A 23820-nucleotide genomic window follows, 5' to 3' on the forward strand; every position below is an offset into this window, starting at 1 on the left:
TTTGGAGTTGAACGGAAACCTCGTCTCGACTCCCAAATTAAAGGGCAAACAACATTGCCGGAAAGAACATCAAGAAAGGGCATAATCTTGGGCACTTTTATTTTTCAACAAATGCTTTAAGTTCTTCCTTAAATACCGGTCTAAATAGCCCCGTCCTTATAAATAGTAACCATTTGAAGTTGAATGAGAAGGGTAAACTTTGTCCTACATAGATAGAGCAAGTGAAGCCATAATCCGCGCGGCGCTCCAGCTATGCCAGGCAGTTGGACACAAATGCGTCATCTTGTTAGATCGGCTGTTATCAGCGCCGACATCGTGTTGGCTTGAGCCGAGAGAACGCGTACATGAAAGACGGTCTTTTCCGAGTCCGGCCAACTCGGCACCGCTTCTCGGTCTCGGAGGGACGTAGGTTCTCGCCTGACAAGTGCGGAGATGCCCCCCGCGCCACCCACCAAGCCTTTAATTTGGCTCTCCAGCGCCGCGTATCTGAACCCAATAACCGAGGGAAAAGCGGCGGAAATTCGCGGGACGGATGTGTCGTGAGGGGGAAATTGTATTTCATGGAAACTCGCAGACGCATTAGTTTCGGCGCGGGAAGCACGTGGACTGGCTGATGGTCTGGAATGTGCGACTTTGCACATCCTCGCAGACAGGCCCGCGACGTATCACCTCCAAGCAGACGTTGGGACGGAGTATAGCATCGTTTTCAGTCAGTACACGTTATGGTTTGCCATTCGAATACCTGCTCGACCATCTGGTCGCTGACCAACACCAACGGCAACACAAATTCGGTGCCAAACGGCTACCTCAGCTATGTCAGCGGGCAGACGTTTAAGGAATCACGCACAGAGAGAAAGGACCGCTACGGTAAAGCGGTGACGTCACAATTCCCAATCTTAGTTAGCACGCAAAAGATTATGACATTTGCCCAGAGATCTCACAGAAAGGACCGCTACGGTAAAGCGGTGACGTCACAATTCCCCCTTTCAAACGGATGGAAACAGTTAATTACAATGTATCTTTAAATACATCTTGGTGAACAGCAAGACTATCGTTAAGTCAGCTTTAAACTAAGTCTTCATTGCACATCTTTAGAAAAGGAAGAAAACGTCCAAATAGATAGTTAGACTAAGGGATAGAAGAGATGAGAGTTGAACGCTTCAATAACCCTAAATGTTACTGGCGACATTTGTATCAACCCTTTCCTCTCACGCAAATTGTAACAGAAATCTAACGTTACATGTTTCTCTGTAGAACATTAATACAGACCTATTGACACCTGTTGGCATGCAGACTTGGACCACAGCGATATTAACCTACGGTACACCAAGGATGTCACATGGCACCAAATGTGCACCGAATGCCGAGGAGTTAGACTCCTTAAGGTTAATGCAGTCATTCACTATGTTGTCTCTGTTAAACCTCAGAATAGCGACAGCACTGCTGTTGAATCGAATTGTACCACAATGACGTCAGACTTTCAGATAAGTACTAAACCTAAATGACGCACAAATTAGATGTCATCATTGTCCCCCCGTCCTTAAAGTAAACACTTCACTGCCTACATCCCAACGTTCATCGATTCATCTCCTCGTTTCAAAGGCCCAAAATAGTTCACCATGCCCAAGATAGTTTATATCTGCTGTTCCCCACAGCCTGTTGAATGGCGGTGCATTATGTATGTGTAAACAGGGCGAAAGTGCGGAGGTTGAGCCGGTGAAAGAGCGTGTTTGCCGTATGTAGATGTGACACAAGTGTTACAAGGGGTGGTATTTGCCCGTGACGACTTGTTGGGGATGACATACATGGTGGTTGTTTGCTGGGTTACGTCAACTTACCCCACTTTTCTTACCACCGGCGTCAGCTGGGAGCAGTTTTCTCCGCTTAACAAAAGCTTCGGCCGCAACAAAGAACAGCCTGTTCCTCACAAACTCTAAATCCGATCTGAACAACATCCACAAATCACACAGCTCAAATGTATACGGAAGATGGGATAAAGACTAATCCTCCTAAGAAGACTTAGTGTTATTACTTGACTGCCACAGCGAGAAGTCTCAGCCTTTCTTCACTTTCTGTAAGTAGAATTGAGTAGAGACTGTTACCATAGTTCTGAGTAAAATCAAACGCCAGCTGTGCACATATCCACTGGCCAGAAATGATTAATCTATCCAGTTGAGATATATATTCAGTCTATATAATACTACATATGTTGCAATGGAAAACCCTTAATACTTAATCTCTAAGTAATCCAAGTCAAACCTGGAAAACACAGACAGTGGTGTCTTGGGGCATGCTGTGGCCTAGTGATCACCAATCCCACTTCTAGAACAGAGGGTCAGAGGTTCAATTCTTAGCCTACATGTAGATGTTGGTGATCTACATCCTACTGGTAAGGGATAGAGTCCCAAGCATCCTAAAGAGTGCACCACACTTTTTGACAAGAGACCTCTTGTCAACTTGAGCATGTTCAGCACATTGGCCAGATATCCGGTCTCCTACATTTCTACAACTAACAACATTAGCTGCTGATTTGGGTGTCTTTGAATTCAAATATAAAAAACACAGTCTGATACATGTATATCTTTGTGTGATATTTATGTTGCACATCACTTGTTTGCAACAATTGTTTCCATCCATTTAGGATGTTTCATAAAAGGTGCATGTCAGATAATGTTGATACATGTTGTATATAAAAGTGCAAACAGCAGTATAAAGTATACATTACGTGAAGTTGAAAATGCATATTGTATATACAACATGAAGTGAATAGTTTCTCTTTGCACAAAATGATATAGAAAATTGACTTTCTTCTATGCATCTGTGTGTAGATAATTATGTACATGTTCACGTGATAAAAAGAAAAAAAATTGAAAGCATGGAATGTGAACCATTTGAAATAATAATATAGCAAAAAATTTATAACGAAATTTGACAAAAACATAACATAAAGCCAGCTTTTTAAAACAAAAATACAAACAAATCATAATAATCTGGCTAATCATAGAATTGTGCGTGGGAGGAAAATAAAATATATCAACCAAGATGAAAGTAGCCACAACCATTATACATATACAAAACTGGACTACAACTTTCTAAAAACCTAGCCATATGCTTTGGCCTTATCAGTAGCAATGTCATTTCTGGCTCATGCAACTGTAGACATTTTGCACCATAAAACCCTAATCTCTTAGTACCAGAATGTTTACCAAACTTAGTTACTTTTTCAGAAGTAATTTTCCAAATCTGAAGCGTGTCACAAACTGTACATTTGAATTTCTTACAAAATATACATAAAAGATTCATAAATCTTTACAAAAATTTATTGGACGATATCAATTAAGGTATCTTAATTTCTGTCAAAGGTAGTTACAAAAATATTTGGCCTTGAAAATATTTGGAAAATTTCAAATTTATCGAAAACTTACTTTCAATGCACTGTATTTCAAAGTATTTTTTAGCTCTCTGCACTAATTTGAATGGTCTCAAACGTTTAAGACGGTCTGGCACCCCTGTCCAAAGATGCCGTGCTCTGGCTCCTGCCAGAGGAAAACGACCCCCGACCTTTGTCCTTCAGCGACCCCTGGGATCCCATGATCCCCTTGGCTGCCTTGTGAGCATGCTCAGACTGCATGAGAGAGAGCCCCTGGTCGGCCATGTTCCACGCGTCACGGTCCAGCGCATTGTTACGGATGTGGAGGAAGATGTCCTGGAATCCAAGGTGCTTGGCCCTCATTCTGGGGGAGAAATGCATCAGGTACAATGTACAATGTATGGCAAATAACATGGAATATAAACAACAACGAACTACTTATACCAGTGTACTAATCCAACACCATTACTCCATAGTCCGTACGTAATCTAATGGAAAAGTATGTTTCACATTAGATTTTGTTAGATTTTGCGTTATTTGTGGCAATTCTAATTACTGTCTCAGGTGTCGCATCTTAACAAACTAAGTAGAAATGTGTCTGTTGTTTCTGGAAGTAGGAATTATCAAATTCTCCCCAAGAGTTTGAGACTTACAGTAGATGCGGAGTGTCGATGAGAGCCAGGACGATCTTGGCGGTGACCTTCTGCAGGACAAGGTCAGACGTGCGGGAGAACTGAAGCAGGGTGTCCTTCAGTCTGTCTGAGTCCAGCAGGTGTTCACAGCTCTGGAAGGGGGACACAGCAGCAGGTGGAACAACAGTTCAGAAACTCCATGATATATCAAAAGATTTTTTGTACATTTTTTGCTTTACCTTGTCTCATTAAGAAAGTAATTCGCTGGGCTGATGTACACTGTATGGTACCAGTATACTCAAATGAGTGAGTGAGTGAGTGAGTGAGTGAGTGAGTGAGTGAGTGAGTGAGTGAGTGAGTGAGTGAGTGAGTGAGTGAGTGAGTGAGTGAGTGAGTGAGTGAGAGACAGATTGAGAGACTGAGTGATTGAGTATGTGAGTATGTGAGTGTGTGAGTATGAGTGAGTGTGTGAGTGTGTGAGTGAGTGAGTGAGTGAGTGTGAAGACATTTGTACAAGTCATGTATCTTGCATTTTGTCATCCAACTTTAAATGATGATCGTGATGATGAAGGAACTTTAACATGCAAGGCAGACTCTCCTCATACACCAGACAGAAACCCTGCAAACAGCACACAACTCCTGAATCAGAACAGACAGTAGGTTACCTCCTGTGTCTCTGTGTAGTAGAGCAGGATCTTCCCAGCCAGCAGGTACAGTCTGGTGTCCATGGTGTGGACTGGTAGGGACAACAGGTACTCCAACAGCTCCTCCTGTAAATGGCAAAGGTAAAGGTACATGTAGTCCCATAGTCTTTATGAGGCTGTAGGGGCAGTGTGTTGTTACCCAATGTGTCTAGGACACCCACTGCGTCTAGGACACAGTATTGGAAGGTGGAGCCCATCCCTCTCCTTTCAACACATTTTATCTCCTCAACTGAAGTCAGGTACCCATATTTACAACATCCAGCCGGGAATGAAACCCGTGACCTCTTGATCCCCTGTCTGCTAGCCTAGCCACCACATGATGCCACAGCACACAAACAGTTAACACAAACATTTAACTTACATGCCCTACGTGCTTAAACAACAGCAACGACAACAAATAACATGCCCCATGACAGTTAACGACCTCACCTGAGCAGATATGGTGCTGCTGCTCTCGATGGCGAGCAGTTCCAGCGTCTGCAGGGCGAACCTCTGCGTGTCTGTGTCCGAGCTGCGGCACAGGTGCACCAGGGCCTGGGCTGCATGGGCAGGAAGGACAAGGAAATCAGTGATGGCAGACTTCACCCATACCTGTTTGCAACCCTACCAGTGCCACAGACAAAAATAGCAGCACTAAGGATGTTTGGCAATGTTGTGCTATGTATAATTGGGATTGCAGAAACACAGACACACACACACACACACACACACAGACAAGCCAAAAAATAATAGACCAATCCCACAGTCCACTTCTGTCAAAACATAAAAATGCAAACATTTAGCAGACATACATCACTCATTGGTCAAACCGATTATTAGCATGCAATCATCGGTTAAACTGCTAATTGTGATGGACAGTCAGAATAGATCTATTCTTCACTCCTTTACATGAGGTGATCTCAAGTACAAATGTACCTGCCTACATGTAAATTATTTTGCAAACTCATCACAACTTCTTAAATAAATAGATATTTATGATAGATATCAATAATAAATGTTTGCAGACTCCCAGACTTACAGGGACTGTTAAGGGAGGCCATCTGAGCACGGATGTCAGGATTGAAGGCCAGCTCCAAGAACACCCCGGAAATGATGCTCTGTACATCCTTCCCACCATGCCTTGCTGCATGACACAAGTCCTCGAGCCTGGAAAAACAGCACATGAAATAGAAAAAAAATTCATATCTGCAAGATACTTTATCTAAAACATTTGCATAGATTAAGCTCTGCGTGGTTCTCTGGTATTTCTTTTAAGTACAATTTGAGAAAAATGATTGCATAGATTAAGCCCTACATGTTTCTCTAGCATTTCAACAATGAACAATGACACCATGGCAACAGAAGGCTGGAATTAATTCACAATACATAAAACCTATCAACACTTCAGTCCTAGCATCACACATTGCATGTAACTGATATTTGTTGAATACAATGACTATAAACATGACTCCTACCCATGGTCAGAGGGGCTAGGACTTTCCTACCCTGTAAAAATATACCCTGCTACAGAAATGGAAAGGAAACTTACTGCCCTGTGTATCATTAGGCACTACAAGGTGAACAACAATGTCCAGATTGCATGGAGGAAGTACCGACTAGTTAGTATCTAGTACCAGCTCAAAAAAAGAAATAGTAATGCTTTTGACCCAGTATTGATGTCTTCAAAAATGTGTTTTTCCGTAGAACTGTCATAGAGTGGAACTTGTTGCCACCAAGTACAGTAGCAAGTGTAAGAGCATCCTCACTAGATAGCTTTAAACAACTTACAGTTAGATGTGCAAAAGTTAGGCTTGACAGGCTGTTCAGTAATATTGCCTATGAAGCTGGTGTGTTATGCCCCACTGAATGCCGGTTATACTGGCTATATAAATAGAGAATGATATAGATACAGAACAACAACAACACCTACCCATGGTCAGCTACAATGGTTGGTTTGTTCTCCTCGGAGTCTGATACGATATAGCTGAGCGCCGTGGCGGCTTCCTTCACCACCCGTTGGTCGTGCGCGTGCAGTACAGCCGTGAGGGTCCGCACTCCGCCCATCTCTACAAACTTGTCCTGTTGAGATGATAAAACATGGCATAATCCACAACTAGAAATGGAAAACAATTTTCAATACTAGAAATGAAAAATGGGTACCTTGCATGTACCACTCTAGATCTAGCAACTTAAAACTGACTCATAAACGTTTAATAATGAGTAACGACCTGATGATTGGAGTACCATGATACAGTGTATGATATTGTTCTCCTATCATTTTATCACTAGTCTACATTCAATTTGGAGCTAACATTTCCTGTACATAAAAGTCATACCCAACAATATTTGTGAATGTAGATTTTCTTAGCAGACTAGATAACTCTGCTCTACCTTCTCTGTCAATGTCCACAATCCCTTGTAATTACCCTTTCTAGACATGAATTTGCAAGTTAAGTAAACTTTTTCAAATAACTGTGTTCTTTAAATTGCACAATGTCTGAGAAAAACATTAACAAGACAATGTTCTTCTGGAGCATTTTTCAGCATACGAATAGAGTTCTCCTCCCTCACCTGTATAGCCGGTACAGTGAGTAGTTCAGCCATGGCTTCTGTGGAGTATTCCTGTGTGGCAGCATCAGTGGACAGACCCATGGCTATCAGCAGCTCCAACCTGGAACATGCATTTATCTAAGTTAGCCAGAGTATAAACATCAAGCTAAGAATTAAACCTAAACTGTACTCCTAAAACCCATCCACTCACTAAAAGGTTGAATAATCCTCCTTCATCCTTAACCTTCTAAGCCTGTTTTCCTGTCCCTCCAACCGGACCACTCACACAAAGCCCTAAAAGCCAACGACCTCTGTTGACCCTTTCACCTCAAACGACCTACAGTTCCACTGACTCTGTGATCTGGGGACACAGGACTTGTCATCAAAATGTGTGTGTGTTTACACGGTCGTCCCAGCGACAGTACACAGCAAGAACACAAGAAACACATTCAGCACAGATGTCCAAAGAGGAGCTAGAGAAAAACACATTTGGACACATCTGGGCGACTCTTCCACTAAATAGTGCGAGCGACTTCTGAAGGATCATCACATCTGCGCTACATGTGACAACAGAGGAAGGTCTGAGGCTATTTATAGACCCAGACTCATTTTTAGGGCCAGACGGAGTTGGCGGCCAAGTTCGTCCACGGATCATGTACGATGTTTCCCCCAAACTATGGAGACGGAACACAGTTTTCCATCTTGCCAAAATGTTTGGCTTGCCGGGTGTGAAAATTACTGTAAGGCATCATTGATGTCAAAAGGTCTGTATAACAGGTAAAGCACATTATGGCATAACACACCAATTTAGTTGAGGCAATTTGCTTTCGCTAGCAATTGCTTGGTTTGAGACATCAAATCCTGGGGCACACACATACTCCTATCAACAAGTGCAGTGAGTTCTTTTCTTGAGTGTTTGTAATATCTATCTCCAAGCTCGGGTGGAAGATCAAAATGTTTCAAATAACTAATGAGCTTTATACATGAGAAAAACATTACGCCAACATCCACTTAGAGATTACTATAAAATGAGCAATGACTTGTACATCTTAAGAAATAAACAAATAAACAAACAAACATGTCCGTACCCTCCTTCAGCCACGATCCTGAACTTGTTATCGTCTCCAGAAGCGGCCATGGTGGCCATTTCATACGCAGCTGTCCTCCTCTCCTTAACTCTGCAGGAAAGTGAAAGAGTAAAGTTGTCAAGTTACATGGATCAACCATAACGGGAACAAGGCTGATAAACATTCCATTCTTAGCCTTACTGAAAAGCCAAGGACAAAACAGATTGCCACCTAACAATTTTTATTTGGTTTTATACCCATGCATTTTTTTCACCTTGTAAGTCTCTGTATAAATCGTTCCTTTCTTTACCTTAAGTTTTTGCTTTTTCAACGTTTTATGAATACAAAAAAACACACTTACTTGCCAGTCCTGGCAGCTTCCATGACTTTCTCCACATCCCTGGTAAGAACCAAGGCTTTCTCAATCAGGTCTCCAACCTACACAGGGAATCACCACAGTACATGTATTTCACATTTATTCATAACTTTTTCATCATCGAAACAGTATTAATGATTCACATGTTACAAACTTGTATATGGTGAATGGACTAGAACGAAAGGTCACACATGTAGTAGACAGATGACCACTCTATTCAGAGTTCTTGGGTCAATGGCAAACATAATCTAAGGGACCACTATGGCCAGGTGTTACTTATGCAGACTGAGGCAGTTACTAGTGCAGATTTGACTACCAACGTTAAGTGCAGTATAGAACTGTAAGAAATACTATTGCAGTCTTATTTGATATCAGAAGGTGCGCTTCATTCAAACTGGGTGAACTTTTTATTTTCCCAACAGTCTTCTGTGTCTAATCCCGTCCTGTTTGTTTTCTGAAAGCAAACTGTTGGCAGACGGCTCAATTAAACTGATCTGTTCTGTGTATCTCAGCTGGCCATGTGGTCATCATTGACATCTGGGTAACCTCTGCTTTTGCCTGTGATTCTGGGCTTTGGTTTGGATCGTCTGATGTAAAGTATAAGAAATGCCTATGGAAAAAGCGCCCCCTTTCACTTCAATTTGGAAGTGCAACATGACACTACTAACTGGATTTGGGGTTAAATGGATGTTTCGGGGGTCCTCACCCCATTTTACCTGGACCCAAGGAGTGAAAATGGGGGTTAAAATGTCCGTTTAACCCAAAATCCAGTTGGCTGTGTGATTGTGATGCAGTAATTCTGTAAAAGGGAAAATGTTCGCTGTGAGCTTTACATTGAACATGCTTTTTTCAGGGAAGAGAAAAACATCGCAAATATTTCCCCTTATAACGTTACAGTAAAACCATGCATGTAAGTTTCCACTGCAAATATCCAAACCACTGAGAACATAAGTCCGGAATCCCTTTTACAGTAACTTACAAATCCACAGTCAGATTTGGTTGAAAACAAAGTCAGCTGTACTAAGTACACAGATGAAATGGAATATTCATTAACAAGAAATTGCTGCTAGCATTGTTTGCAACTCTCAGACAGAATACCTCATATTTGAAGTTGTGTAGGATGACCCATGTGAGAATACTGCTGCCGAGCATGACCAGGGCATGGAGGAAGTAGAATCCAGCCGTGTAGACTTCAGCGTGGGTGCAGCCGGTACCCAGCTCTGTAGGGTAGGACACACACTGCAAACTCTGAGGAATGGAAAATATCATTCAGTTTGATTACTGTAGCTTATCCTGGAAAAGATCATACCAAATTCTACTCTTCAACAAGCGACAAAAAAAAAGATTCATAGATATTCGTATTCTTCTGAACACCCTAACAATAACATTGTATATAACATTACTTCAGTAGATCTGGAAGCATTGGTTTCTTTTCACTTATGCTCTATGGAAGGGCATACAAGTGTTACCAGTAAATGAATGTATGTATCTCACCACCAGATTCAGTGCAGTGTAGATCCCCAGGCCCAGCGACACACCAAAGTTGATGAGGGACATGATGCCATAAACCACACAAAACTGCCTCCTCCTGAAAAAATATTCCATCATCTTCATTAAAGATAACATAATCTATAGTAGATTTAGTACCTATTATCATTTTTGGCACAATATCACCACTATGTCTGATCACATTGTAACTTGTAATCTATTCAAACCTGAATTTTAACTGATTTTTCAGGGAACAATCTGTGTACTCAACTTTCCAGCTAACATCACTGCAAAAAAATTAAATTGCAAAAATGGATAAAACAGCAAATGAAGTACATGTACATACTTTTTACATGATTCTTATTACTATGTGGTTCATCCTATATTACTTTGTTATTCTTGTGCTTAGCTTGCCTGTATTTGTTTCAATGCACTATTGTAATGTTTGTTTTGATGACGACACAAGCATAAGCTATGAGTTTGAGTATGTCATTAAGTCTTGTCAGTAAATGTTACAATAAAAATTTTAAAAAGTACATACTTGAGGCCAGCGATGCCCGTGAACCCTCCGACCCGTGAGTACTTGGGACAGCGGAGATATCCGAACAACCAGAACACGCCGCACCAGAAGATGGAGTACCAGTAGTGGGTGAACACTGCCAGCAGGATCAACATCATCTGGGCTGTCAGCAGGCCCTGGAAATTATCAACACAGATAATGCTGTAAAACATGAAGATTATTTGGACATCCGGGTAATAAATCAGATATGCAAGATACCATTTACTCGAGCAATAATTTCTCGAGCAGCTGTTATCTTGCAAATACATGGGCTGTAAAACATTTCAATTTGTGGAGACTTATTTCATTTACAAGGGGAAATGTTTGCTGTTTTCTAAGATCACAGTTGAAACAACAGTACAGTAGTATGGTAGTAAGAGAGGGTACATGTTCACGGTGTGTTCAGATAGCAGTGGGCTCCTATAGAATAATATAAAACCACTATGTAGGAATATTTCACAATTTACAATATTAGCCAAACTGCTTAAATCTGTTTGTTCTCAAAGTCAAATTTTTAAAGAAATAATGCTGAACAAAAATATGACCATTATAACAGAGTTTAAATGGAAAGTCTGTATACAAATAGTTCACCAGGGTATGAATAAATCATATTCAAGTTTTCCTCTTAAACCTCCGTTTTTACCTCTAGCCCCGCGAGCATCTTCTCCCTTCTCTTGAAGATTTTCATCTCCTTCTCCAGTGCCTTCATGACCTCATCAGTCTGACCCTTCCCAAGGTCAAGCTCATGAGCTGGGTCAAGGTCTTCAGTAGACTCCATCAGCCTTTGCTGCAGGTCCACCAGGGACTGGGGCAAACACAATAAACATAGATATAAAACATCCACCCAGGAATAGGGTAAACACAGGTTAATCTGTGATTTTTGGCTGATGTTGATATGATACTAACAATCATACAAAATTCTATAACTACAACTTAAAAATATGGTAGTTCTCTTGAAAGCTTTTGATGTAATTTCAGACTTTTCTAATTAGTTCAACTGAAAGCAAAACAAAAATCAATATTGGGAGGAATAAGGGCCACTATAAAGGCAAAAATCAATGTAATTTAGTTACTCAGTAACATGCATTTTGCTGCCATGTTGTTTAAATGCATAATAGATAATAAAGATTGAAAGATTTAGATCTACTCCTACATCATTTGTTTTAAAACATGAGAGCATATGTAAGTCACTGGTACATTTGTATTATAATTACACCAGTGTAGAAGTAAGCGTAGTTGTCGTACCTCCTGTCGTTTTGCCATGGGAACCATGGTGATGACTGCGTGGTCCACGATCTTACACTCCTCCATCGTGTAGGGGTCACGCAGGTACTGACCCTTGTACCTGAGGAAAAGGTCGGGTGGATAAAAAGAGTTACAACTTACAGCTGGATATCAGGACTTAAAGGGCTAACATCATGTTGCAAACACAGAAAGTGATGTTTGTCTATTGAATTTTCAAGAAAACATTTTCCTAAATATATTTGTATCCAAATTTTTTTGAGTAAACTTTAAAAGTTGAAATTCTACTAGTTGCTTTTTGTACCATGCATTTTTTTCTTATCAAGTCTAAAGAAGATGTTACACTACGGCAGAGTTCCATCCAGCTTTATGATTTTTCAATGATCTCAAATCCTGCTTCTTACTGAGAGAAGAAATGACAGGCTTCTCACTGGGAGAAGATGGATTGACCAGAACTTTTGGGAAGTTGTGTAGCCTTACCTGAACCTGAACTGGTGCTGTACCCTCCCCATGTCGTACAGACTGTACAGCATGTGGGCACGCACACGGGCGATCGTGTCTGTCGTCTTGCACTTCACCACAAACGTCTTGTGCTGAGAGGAAATACAAAATCATACAGAAGAACAAACAGATGTCATTGCTTGTATTTTGTAAGAAGGTTTCATATTATCCAGATTCTGTTTGATTAAGCTGATTATTGAAAAAATTATGGCTGTCATGTAAGAAATACAACTTTGTCTAAAATTTCAGACTGGAATGAGAATTTCCTACAGTTTGGTAAGCATGTTAGTTGTTATAAAACGTTATGCATATAACTTCACTTTTACTTAACTTTATTTCTTTATCTAGGGTATACAGACAAACCCATAGGAACATAATACATATTCAAAAGAGTTATAGGCTTAACACAAACACGAAATGACATACAAACACAACTAGGTTTAAAACGTTAGGTGTTTAATAGCTAACATAATTCTATGTAATTCATAACGTTACAGGTAACGTTATCAATCCTGATCTAACCACAACATAGAGTAAGCTGTGACTAACGAATTCCTGTGGTAAGAAAGCCGAAGAGCGGGACAACATAGCTTTAAAACTTCTGTCACATTTTGTTTACGAAGAAAGTTATCGTCGCCCCCCTCCCCACTTTCTTGTAAACATAAACAACGAAATCCCACAATATTACGACGTTCACAGGATGTTTAAGTGAACTTACCGGGAAAGACTTGCTCTGCACGTACAGAAGCATCTCTGGTGACTGAGTTTGTAGCTTTATTTTCCCAAAAAAACTCCAAAATTCAAGATAATCCAAACATTTCTAGGTAAAGTTGGCGTTTGCCTTCCTTGTTCGACAGCGAGGCTAATTGCTCTGACGTCATCAGTACCAGGGAAACGGGACGCCAAGGCAACCGGCTGCAAAACGTCATGAATCCGCTAGAGGCGCTGTTAACCAGGTAACGCACACTTTTGGATGTAGGGTACAATGTTTGTAAGGACAGTCAGCAAAGATGTCATCGATAGCACTATTTGTGAGGCATTCGAAAAGTTTTGAGGAAAATGTTTAGATATCTGTATGTGGGTGCCTGTGTTTGTTTGCTTGTTGGCAACATATCTGGAGAAGCTGTGGATGGTTCTGCATGATATTTGGTAACGGTTAGATATGTAGGGGTAACAAAAAGGAAGGTCAAGTTCGATAATGGGCTTCCTAGTGGCTAGTTGTGGTACTGCAGCGGAGCTTCAACGTTTGTGGTCACATTTGCTGCATTTTCTCAACCTTTTTGAAAATGATCCGACAACGTGTTGGTGTGGGCCGCGGTACACGACCAGGCGGACCCGGAACGCGCGCTGCTCGAAATCTTCCGCACAATCAAAGCGGGAGGCCTGTTCTCCATGGTAGACGTCAGGGGCCACACCGAGCTAGCGGACAACATGGACAACCCGGCGGCCCCGATGATGTACGGGGCCAGCCTGCTGCACTGCGTGCCGGTGTCGCTATACTTCGGTGGGAGGGGGCTGGGCTGCATGTGGGGGCAGGAGTTGGCGGTGTCCATGCTGAAAGAAGCCGGGTTCGCCAACATCCGTGTCCTGGATGTGCCCAACATTCACGGCAAACTGCACTTCCTGTGCAACAAGCCATGAAACAGGCATCCAGCCACCTGCACTTTTGGTGTAACAAGTCTTGAATCTAACATCTAACAATATTCACTTCGTCTAAAAAATCTAACATGTAGCTAGCATCTAACTGTCTAACGATCTGCAGATGAAATTATGAATACAAGATCAAACAATCTTCACAGCCCAAGTTCAAACAATCTTCACTTTATATGCAGATGAAACTATGGACATACGAAGCTAACGTTTACACTTATATGTCATAAAATAAGTAATGAAGCTAAACTCTTACCAATTGTGCTGGTGCTGCTAGCTCAATAAACTAGTACTACCACTAGTACCTATTTCTACTCTAACAATTTGTGCAGATAGGCAATGTTACTTTAAGTTTATGAACAATTTCTATTGATAATAAAAGACTCTCAGAATATCATGCAATAAAAAACAACAAAAGACATGTGTCTTTGAACCGCAATTTGATATAACGCGTATTTTAGACGACGATGGCATGAAATCTCACGTGATTGGTTAGCAACTGCCTCGGGACAGCATTTGGCTCGGGCTCACCAATCAGAGCAAGTGTTACTAGTAGACAGAATACTTATTCAGGATGTTGTACACGTTATATATGATATGTCAAATATAGTATAGTATAGTATAGTATAATATAGTATAGTATAGTATAGTATAGTATAGTATAGTAAAATACGATGTTTACACAGCAAAACAGCCGTATTCTGGTAGATGTTTTTTCTGCCCCCTTATAATTGTGTGTTTCGGTAATCGGGCCTAGACTGTGGCTGCAAGACCTGCCGCGAACACCTCGATCTTTCAATGCGCCCGAAAGTTGTAAATCCTGTTCTACAAGTTTGTGAACCCTGACCCGTGGTCGCGCATGCGCAGTATCGCCACCGAAGTGTAAACCTGTCTATTCCTGGAGTAATCACGGAATATCGACAAACTGGACTTTGCTGGGACGATGTAAGGAACTAAGGACAAGATACCAAACCATCTTGGTAAGAAATGTTTGTACTTTTATTCAGTTTTGAACAGGCGGTTGTGCCATAGTACCCTTGCAAAAAAGTCTAACATGTTGAATGACTTAAACGTTGATTGCCAAGTAATTGTTGGTTGCCTTTACATTTTTCATTGGAACCTTTGCGTTAAGCATCTAGAACCTTAAGAGGGGCGGGGTATCAAACTGATAAAAGCTGACTTTCTTTGGGGATCATGAATCTTCAAACCTTGAAATGTTTTGAATGATACAAGACATATATCTATGAAAGGTTTTGCTAACCATATCACCGAAATGAGATGTATGATTAGAAACCAAAACTTCGTATTTCGAGGTTTTTTGTTTATAAGGACAAGAAGTGGGTGACCGTTTTGCCGTCCTCTCCTCAGACGTTCAGCTGCAGGTTTACATTTTAAGTGCCAATTCTATGGAGACGGAGTTGTTTTCTGATTGATTGGCTCTTGTTTAACATGTCTAAGAGCCGGTTTATTCACGATCACAACATGCCCTGCTCCAGTGTTTCTTCTGCCTATGGTGATCTATGTTAGTCTCTACCAGACTAACCGCGCCGGCTATAGGGAGAACATTTGTCGGGAGACTTTGGCCATGGAGGGTAACATTCGCAGGCGCAGGTTGCATATTTGACCCTCTCTCCATAGCCGATTCCCTTCATACAACTGACTATATTTGGCCAATTTCTACTATTTTCCCAGCGACCCGCGTAGGCTGGTAGAGTCTAGATCTATGTACTCTAAGCCTGTTTCGGTGCAACGCGCTACGCACCAGCTTTCCTTGTTGTTGCCAAAGACTTGTAATTAATGCCATTAGGGCAATTAAAGGCAAACTGTTTTCTTTAAACAGTCATCGTGCTTGTGTCTGTTTATGTAAATTGGTCCCGGGGGGTTAACATATTGTATTATGATGCGTACTGTCTCTGATCATAGATTTGTTAAGGATAGACTAGAAAATTGTTTACTTTATATAATTTCCTCTTACTTGACCTTGTTGCACTGGAAAAGGCCATACAGTGAATATGAAAATTATTTCCTTATATATTTTTAGTAGGTACACTGCTACAAATGCGTCATAAACATTGGCATATGATAGGAGTATGAATATAGCAAAGACAATGTCTATTGACCTAACGGCAGCAACTTTTGTCCCCAGCGCCATCTAGCGGATAGCAAACTAACCGCAGCAGCATGGCGGATGATCCCCTGGCCCCCAGACGAGGCTCAGCGCCCCGCGGAGTGAGCCTGATGTGCAGCACGCTCTGCACCAAGCTGATCCGGACCAAGAGTCTGGGGCTGGACGCGCTCTCCACGCCGCTCAAACGGTGCCTGTCCACACTGGAGCTCACCCTGATGTCCATAGGCGCCATGGTGGGTGAAGACACAAAGTAGAAAAACAGTTGTAGAAATATTACAATTGAACAACAATCATATTTGATTTAAACCTTTAGCATGCACACTGAATTGCCGTTTGGCACCCAATTCGATTCCCTTTTGGTTACAGAGTTAGGCAGCAGGGAGAAGGTTAAGTGAAAATACAGCAAAGGTCGAATCTTTGACAATATTTTTGAAAGCCAGATATGTGCATAACAGATATGAAGATATTATATCATTGATGGAAGCATGCTCTTTAAATAACGCGAGACTGTAAAGTGCGTGGAGCCAACATGGTGCTCTTGAAATTTCGATATTTCTTCCAGTCACTATTGATACAGCTTTTATTGTGTCCATCTGTGTCGCTTCAATAGCTATGGGACTGGTGGTGGTGGTTGTCAATAAAATGGCAAGTTACGTTATTTCGATCTCTCATTCTTGACATTTATACCTCCTCCTCTTACGCGCTCCTTCTTTCTCCCATTCCGTGACATTCTGTACTTGTTTACATACACTATTTCCATTCCCTTTCCTCCCAGATCGGAGCAGGGCTGTACGTCCTGACGGGGACCGTAGCGCACGAGATGTGCGGACCCGCCGTTATGGTGTCCTTCCTCATCGCCGGGGTCGCCTCGCTCTTCTCCGCGCTGTCGTACGCAGAGTTCGGGGCCAGGATTCCTAGAGCAGGTGCGTCTCGAAGTCAAATGATTGGTGTGATCATATAAGGTTGGTCTGTATAGTTACGTGTGTACATATATTTCGGAAGTTGTTCACGTTATACGTGTGTACATATATTTCGGAAGTTGTTCACGTTATGATTGGGTGGGACCTGGTGCTAATGGAAGTATGAGGGACATGATTGGTGCTTTGATAAGTAATAACCATATATGGTTGGTGGTTCTGCATACGTCACGGTGGGGGAGCTGTTCGCGTTTGTGGTTGGCTGGGACCTGGTGCTGGAGTACATGATTTGTGCTTTAACCATATATGGTTGTTGATGACGTAGGTTCTGCTTACGTGTACACCTACGTCACGGTGGGGGAGCTGTTCGCGTTTGTGGTTGGTTGGGACCTGGTACTGGAGTACATGATTGGTGCAGCCTCCGTGGCTCGGGCCTGGAGTGGATACATCGACTACCTGGTGGACAATAGGTAAGAGAAAGTATTTCTTTGCTTTATTATTAAAGCGAGATAGAACCATCATATGTCTGTTGCAAATAGGCTAGTACGTGCAGACACCGGAAAAGAACAAGCACTGTCTCAACACATTTGCACAGAAAAGTAAGGCTTGCATCTTAAGCTTTAGACTCTAAAGCACTATTACTTCAATAAAATGCTAGAGTTTTTCTTCTTTTTCTTTACAATGTACGTTCTTTAAATAACATTACATAACATAGCATGACATAACATAACATAACTAGTGTCTTGAGCTAGTGTTTAGAGTTTGTGGTGAACCTCTAAACGACAATGGAACTGAACGTTTTAGTGTAAAGTAATATAAGGGTGAGTGTTAACTCCCGCTATCTTCAGGATTTCCAACTGGACTGACCAGCACCTGTTGATAACTGACCTGCGGCCGTTCGCGGACAAGCCGGACCTGATCGCCTTCGGGGTGGTGCTGGTCATCATGCTGCTGGTCATCATCGGCGCAAAGGTCATTCTTGTTTATACTTTAAGTTCTTACCTTTATCAAAAACATAACATATTGAAAACACGATATAACATAGGATGGGGACTTATGGAAACACTGGTGTCACCTCACTCAGGATGAGCTCAGCTGCACTGAATCCAAACATGAAATTGATTCTCAGAATTTTCAGTCGCGTCCGTCCACGTACCTTCCTCAGGTGTTAGACTTGCTTTGATCCCGCAGTGATCTCTGGGATGTGTGTCGTCATTGGTGGGTCAAAGGTGACAGGAAGTCGATATCTGCCACTGTGTCAATTCTTTGTGGGCTGATAGGCTATTCTATATTCATAAGCTAGAGTGGTAACTTTAATCGCTTTGATTCCATGTGAATTTCAGGAGTCGTCGACGATGAACTCCGTCCTGACGGTGATTAACCTGGTGGTTGTTGTGTTTATCATCATTTCGGGGCTGACGATGGCGGATCTGCACAACTGGATCGACTACGGAGGATTCATGCCGTTCGGTTGGAGGGGGCTCATGAATGGTGAGTAGCCGGCCGGGGGGGAGGGGGCGACTCTGCATGAAAATCAACATTAGCTAAAGTCAACATGGGAGTAACTGTAGACGGACGCGTTTTCAAATTTGTCGGTCAGATCGATAGACTGAATTTTGTAATCGGTATAAGCCGCCCTCATGCCAATCACAGCTTTGCCGTCTTTTGAAAATCATTGATGATCCGCTACGACATGAAATTCTTCTTCATCCCCAGTGCTATCATTAACAGGCATTTTTTTTTTCTTAAAGGCCTTATAAGACTTATAAGGGCCAAAAAGGTAATTCGTCGTTTGCAGTTCTTAAGCCTTTTTCTCGTAAAATGCTCCTATAAGACTTATCAACTAGAGTGTTCAGACAGGAAAACATCCTCGTAACAATTGTTTCAGCAACTATTTCTATTTCATCTCCATTCCAGGCGCGGCGTCGGCGTTTTTCGGGTTCGTGGGGTTCGACGTAGTGGGGAACTTGGCAGAGGAAGCACGTGACCCCGCGCGGGGCATCCCGGTCGCCATCTGTGTCTCGGTGTTTCTCACGATAGTTGCGTACGTTGGCGTGTCCGCGGTGCTGACACTCATGGTGCCGTGGACAGAAATCAACCCCAGATCCGCGCTGGCCTCGGCCTTCAGGTCAGCAAATATTATCACATTGTATGAAGAAATAGTTTCATTCACTCTCTCATGATGACTCAACGACTCACTCACTCACTCACTCACTCACTCACTCACTCACTCAATAACTCACCCACTCACCCACTCACCCACTCACTCATTCATTCACTCATTCACTCATTCACTCACTCACTCACTCACTCATTCATTCATTCACTTACTCACTTACTCACATATTCGTTTTGATTACCACACCGGTAGCATTGAACTACATGTCCTGTTGATACATTCTAATAATAATGCTGACAAGTTTTGTTAGACATATGGAAAACAACAATTCGGCAAAAAAACAATTACTCAAGTACCTGGATAAAGTTTTGAATCTTATTACCTGGATGTCTGACCTTCATCAAGAAAGCGACAATTATATCTGTAAACCGTTTTTACTCACGGAAAGAGTTTTCATTTCAGGTTACGAGGCTGGAACTGGGCTGGCAGCATCGTGGCGTTGGGCGCCATGTGTGCGATGACGGCGTCCTTGCTCGCGTCACTGTTCGCGCTGCCAAGGTCCGTGTACGCACTGGCATCTGACGGGCTGTTCTACCACCCCTTCTCAAAGGTGGGTACCCTTTTTATCTGCCACTACCACTGACAACTCTCTCGCTGGGATGCCCAAACCAGAAGTGGGCTCCCCTGAAATCTTCGCTAGCGAAGCCAAGCCAATGAATACCACTGACAACTGACAGTAATTGGTACGTTCCAATATGGCCGACCCACGACGTCATAAACCAACATGTCGGCGCCCATTGATCCCAGAGTAGAACAGAATAGTTTTTGAGACAGCCATTAAGTTTCCGTTGCAATAAACGCCCGCAAAGACGCCATTCAAGTAATTGAAACGTTTTTACCACCCTAGGTGAGCGGCAGGACCCATGTACCGTGGCTCGCTACTCTCGTGTTCGGCTTTCTGACCGCCCTCATCGCCCTGCTGTTCAACATCCAGTCGCTAGTGGAGTTCCTGTCCATAGGAACGCTCCTAGCGTACACCATCGTAGCTGCAAGTGTCATCGTCACAAGGTCAGCGTCGGTTCCTTCTTTGATGTTTATGCTATTACTTTGCTGTACTTTACTCTCTAGATCTCCTAGAGGTGTTTGAGTTTTGAATGAATCCAAAGAATTTCTAGCAAGCTTAATTTTATTCTGACTAACATGGTATTTACTCACAACCAATAGATAACACTCGACACAATCACAGCCGAGTTTCCGTGACCGTCTATCACCTTCCTCAGGGCAATACCGACTGTTTCTATTCCACACTGCAGCTAGGTGTCGCTGCTAACAAACTCCCAAACGTAAAGAACTTAGATATGAATGCAAGGATAATTATTGACATGTGTACAACAATAGATGAATTTATTCTCTTCAATTTTCAACAGGTACCAGTCCCACTTCCCTCATGAGATGGCGGGTCTGGACATGATCCCGCCGTGGTTCGAGCAGGGGGAGGAGGAGCTGAGTAAGGAGACACTCCGGAGGAGAAGGGATGAGCCCGGAGTGCTAAAGCATGCGTACTCCTTCGTGCCCTTGCTCCGGGGCGCGGAGCCTGGACAGGCCGTCAGCACCGCAGTTCTCATCATGGCCATATTCGAGGTCGGATTGGCGATGTTAGTTATGTATGGATTTAATGGTGAGTCGATGTAAAAGAAATAGTTTATTTTTTCTCTGCCTACCTCTGTCTCTGTCCCTCTCTCTCCCCCTTTCTCTGTCCCTCTCTCTCCCCCTCTCTCTGTCCCTCTCTCTCCCCCTCTCTCTGTCCCTCTCTCTGTCCCTCTCTCTCTCCCTCTTTCTCCCTCTCTCTTTCCTTCTCTTTCCTTCTCTTTTTGCACGAGGGGGGAAACTAACTACAACATTGTTTCGAAATCTAGATTTGAGAACGCCAAAATAGTTACTCAAGCAACTGGATAAAACTTTGAAAATTTTTCATTTTTGAAAATGTTTCAAAATTTTATCCAGTTGCTTGAGTAACTATTTTCGGCGTATCTTACAACCTGGATGTCTAACCTTTATCAACCTAGATAAGAGAACGTTCTTTTTTTGTTTCAGCGACCACATACCGTCAGATCTGGGCGGGTGTCGGAGTCGTGGCGTTTACGGTTGGACTGGTGCTGACCCTGGTGGTCATCAGTCTGCACAAGCAGAACAGGAACATCATGACCTTCAAGGTGAGAAAAATGGCGAAGGATATTTCAATAGATGCTGGATTCGAATCCGCATCTAGAGCCTTGCAGTAGTCCACCGTGTTCTGCTGCTACAGTAGTCTGGACACCCTGCAGCTGCAATCAGTCCTTCTTCAACTCTCTCCACTTTGTCTAGAGCTTTCCCAGATCTAAACACCTACTTCTTTACCAAAGCGTCGAACGAAACTTTCGAAAATTAATAAAAAAGAAAAGGCATCATTGGCGAGGGGTCTTTTTAACAGATGATGGATTGGAACCAGCATCTTGAGCTTTACCAGATCTATTTATAATAACTAATGCTTTCTTTATCACACACCGCTACCAGTGGACTAGCTCCCTGCTGTAGTGATTGCACAAAGTTGTGTGGCCCAGGGGCTACTGAAACGGAGATGGGCGCCGCCCTATGCACCATCGGTGCCGGAAGGAACTTTTACTTTGAATGCTTTCTTTATCCAAGCGTCCAACGAACCTTTCGGATAAAGATACATTATTCATCTGTTATATCACTTGATAGGTGCCATTCGTGCCGGTTCTCCCCGCCATATCCATGTTCCTCAACATCTGCCTGATGGTGTCACTACGGAGTATCACGTGGATTCGGTTCGCTGTCTGGATGGTGGTTGGTGAGTTGAACTGATCACGTGTACACCCCGTGATAAATGCTTTTAAAGTGAAAAACAAAACGTATTTGATTGGTCATGTTGCGGGCCAATAGCGATTAAGTGCTTGCATTCTCTAATTCCATTGGTTTAGCATAGATGACCTGGCGAATCGAGCTCAGTTATGCTCAAAATACGACAAAAAGTGCCACAAAGGCTTATTCTGAAGACTGTCTTCTGGCTTTCAGGTTTGCTTGTGTATTTTTCCTACGGTGTCCGAAACAGTCGAGCTTCTTTACCCGGCTCAGACCAGCTGTCTGATTACGTCATCATGCCGAAACGGAAGGAAAGCGTCAGGAAAACCGAACTGGTCAGGGTCATGCGCAGAAGAGGTAAGAATTCAGAGAGAGACGGTAGGGCCTAGCCTATTTTAGTAAATATGAAGTAATTATGCTTGTTTGGTTGCAGAGTTAAGTGATATAAGAGCATATGAGAGTGAATTTTATTTGGTATAACGTATCAAACCCAACATGATTATACTTGTATGCATATCATATCGATAACTTTGCACATGAACTATCGATAACTTTGCACATATGTTACTTGTATTCACTTTGTTTGTATAGGACCTAATGAGAACAAACGTTTCCTATCATGTTCACTTTGTGATCTCACCCCTCCCATTTCAGCCGCGTTGAAAGCCATCAGTATTTTGAACAAATAAACTGAAACTGATCTAGCTCATCCTTAATCATTTATGTAGTGGTGACGAGTTGCCCAACATTTTGACTTATGTTCCAAGTGTTCTTTCCAAAAGTGCACGAAATCTTGTACTTAAATGTTGTTGGTATCCGCCTTTTATGCAGATTCTAAAAACGCAGAAAAAGAAAACGAGGAGACTGAAAAGCTCATCCAAGCAGAGGATTGGGAGATCAGAAACTTCCGGGAGAAGTCACGTGATCTACCTGCCACGGAAGTGACGTCACTGGTAGTGGACACCGAAGATGACAGCGAAACGGATAACGGGAAAAAAACGCCATCATCAGACGGCAATCTGACGGATACCACAGAGAAGGGGGAAAGTAAAGGAGAAGATACCAAAGAAAAGAAAGAAACCTAAAACGTCGGTGATATATTGCCAAGCTGACTTAAAGTTATTTTCTTATTGAATACGGTGGAGTGAATAATTAATTCTGATAAAAGTAACGTTATCATAATTCTTTTAATGTATAACACACACATGCACTTTTAAACATTTGTCGTCGCTCGTCATGTGAGAATGTGGCACACGGCTCAATGTATTTGGCATAATGTTTATAGCAGCAAATAAATTTCACTCTCAGTCTATGTAAATAGATAGACTAAAATAAGTGTAGGATAGCATATGGAAACTTTTATATTCTGTAAAAATGCGAAATGAATAAAGATCGTGTGTACGGTGTGTGTAACAAATTGAATATATATCTTCATATTGCAAGCATGTCGTGACTAATAGTTGCGACTGTTTCAAGAGCGCCCCCTATATCACACATAACTAATTACCTATGTCACATCATAAGTTAGTTGGAGAAAGAGTAAAAGAAGGCTTCTATAATGCTTCTGATAAGTACATACGCCTACAACGCCAAATTCCCTACTCTCCTTATAGGCCAAGCACAAAATATTTATTCTAAATGATGGTGATTTGTCCAAGTGTTAGCCAAAGAGTCAG

General features: G+C 42.3%; 2 protein-coding genes across 3 annotated transcripts; one reads left to right on the forward strand and one right to left on the reverse strand.

The window, feature by feature from the left end:
* Positions 1-2578: 2578 nt before the first annotated feature.
* LOC136443281 (uncharacterized) lies at positions 2579-13322 on the reverse strand. Its single transcript, XM_066440458.1, has 16 exons — positions 13187-13322; positions 12448-12560; positions 11971-12070; positions 11369-11530; positions 10708-10862; positions 10173-10266; positions 9777-9926; positions 8664-8740; positions 8324-8413; positions 7257-7356; positions 6616-6764; positions 5725-5852; positions 5136-5245; positions 4668-4772; positions 4024-4154; positions 2579-3734 (listed from the first exon to the last, which is right to left on the reverse strand). Exons 1-16 carry the CDS (start codon positions 13217-13219, stop codon positions 3491-3493), a joined length of 1941 nt encoding a protein of 646 aa, XP_066296555.1. The 5' UTR covers positions 13220-13322; the 3' UTR covers positions 2579-3490.
* A 1446-nt stretch (positions 13323-14768) lies between these two features.
* LOC136442909 (cationic amino acid transporter 4-like) lies at positions 14769-23566 on the forward strand. Of its 2 annotated transcripts, none has more exons than XM_066439929.1 (14): positions 14769-15098; positions 16275-16479; positions 17022-17169; positions 17489-17633; positions 18012-18135; positions 18507-18654; positions 19081-19291; positions 19745-19892; positions 20190-20350; positions 20710-20960; positions 21377-21495; positions 22025-22133; positions 22358-22501; positions 22976-23566. In XM_066439929.1, exons 2-14 carry the CDS (start codon positions 16300-16302, stop codon positions 23227-23229), a joined length of 2142 nt encoding a protein of 713 aa, XP_066296026.1. In that variant the 5' UTR covers positions 14769-15098; positions 16275-16299; the 3' UTR covers positions 23230-23566. The 2 variants fall into 2 exon arrangements, with proteins under 2 accessions (XP_066296026.1, XP_066296025.1); XM_066439928.1 differs by having other exon boundaries at positions 14770-15098; positions 16265-16479.
* The last annotated feature ends 254 nt before the right edge of the window (positions 23567-23820 follow it).

Source organism: Branchiostoma lanceolatum, chromosome 10, assembly GCF_035083965.1.
Source record: "Branchiostoma lanceolatum isolate klBraLanc5 chromosome 10, klBraLanc5.hap2, whole genome shotgun sequence".
Classification (NCBI taxonomy): domain Eukaryota; kingdom Metazoa; phylum Chordata; class Leptocardii; order Amphioxiformes; family Branchiostomatidae; genus Branchiostoma; species Branchiostoma lanceolatum.

Bases quoted from the DNA above. Each gene is read 5' to 3' on its own strand.
- LOC136442909 (XM_066439929.1), top strand. From the start codon at position 16,300: ATGGCGGATGATCCCCTGGCCCCCAGACGAGGCTCAGCGCCCCGCGGA. The intron at 17,634-18,011 runs GTAAGAGAAAGT...CGCTATCTTCAG, and splicing joins GACTACCTGGTGGACAATAG to GATTTCCAACTGGACTGACC. The intron at 22,502-22,975 runs GTAAGAATTCAG...CCTTTTATGCAG, and splicing joins CAGGGTCATGCGCAGAAGAG to ATTCTAAAAACGCAGAAAAA.
- LOC136443281 (XM_066440458.1), bottom strand. From the start codon at position 13,219: ATGCTTCTGTACGTGCAGAGCAAGTCTTTCCCG. The intron at 10,267-10,707 runs GTATGTACTTTT...ATATTTTTTCAG, and splicing joins ACGGGCATCGCTGGCCTCAA to GAGGAGGCAGTTTTGTGTGG. The intron at 4,155-4,667 runs GTAACCTACTGT...TCCCCCTTCCAG, and splicing joins ACTACACAGAGACACAGGAG to AGCTGTGAACACCTGCTGGA.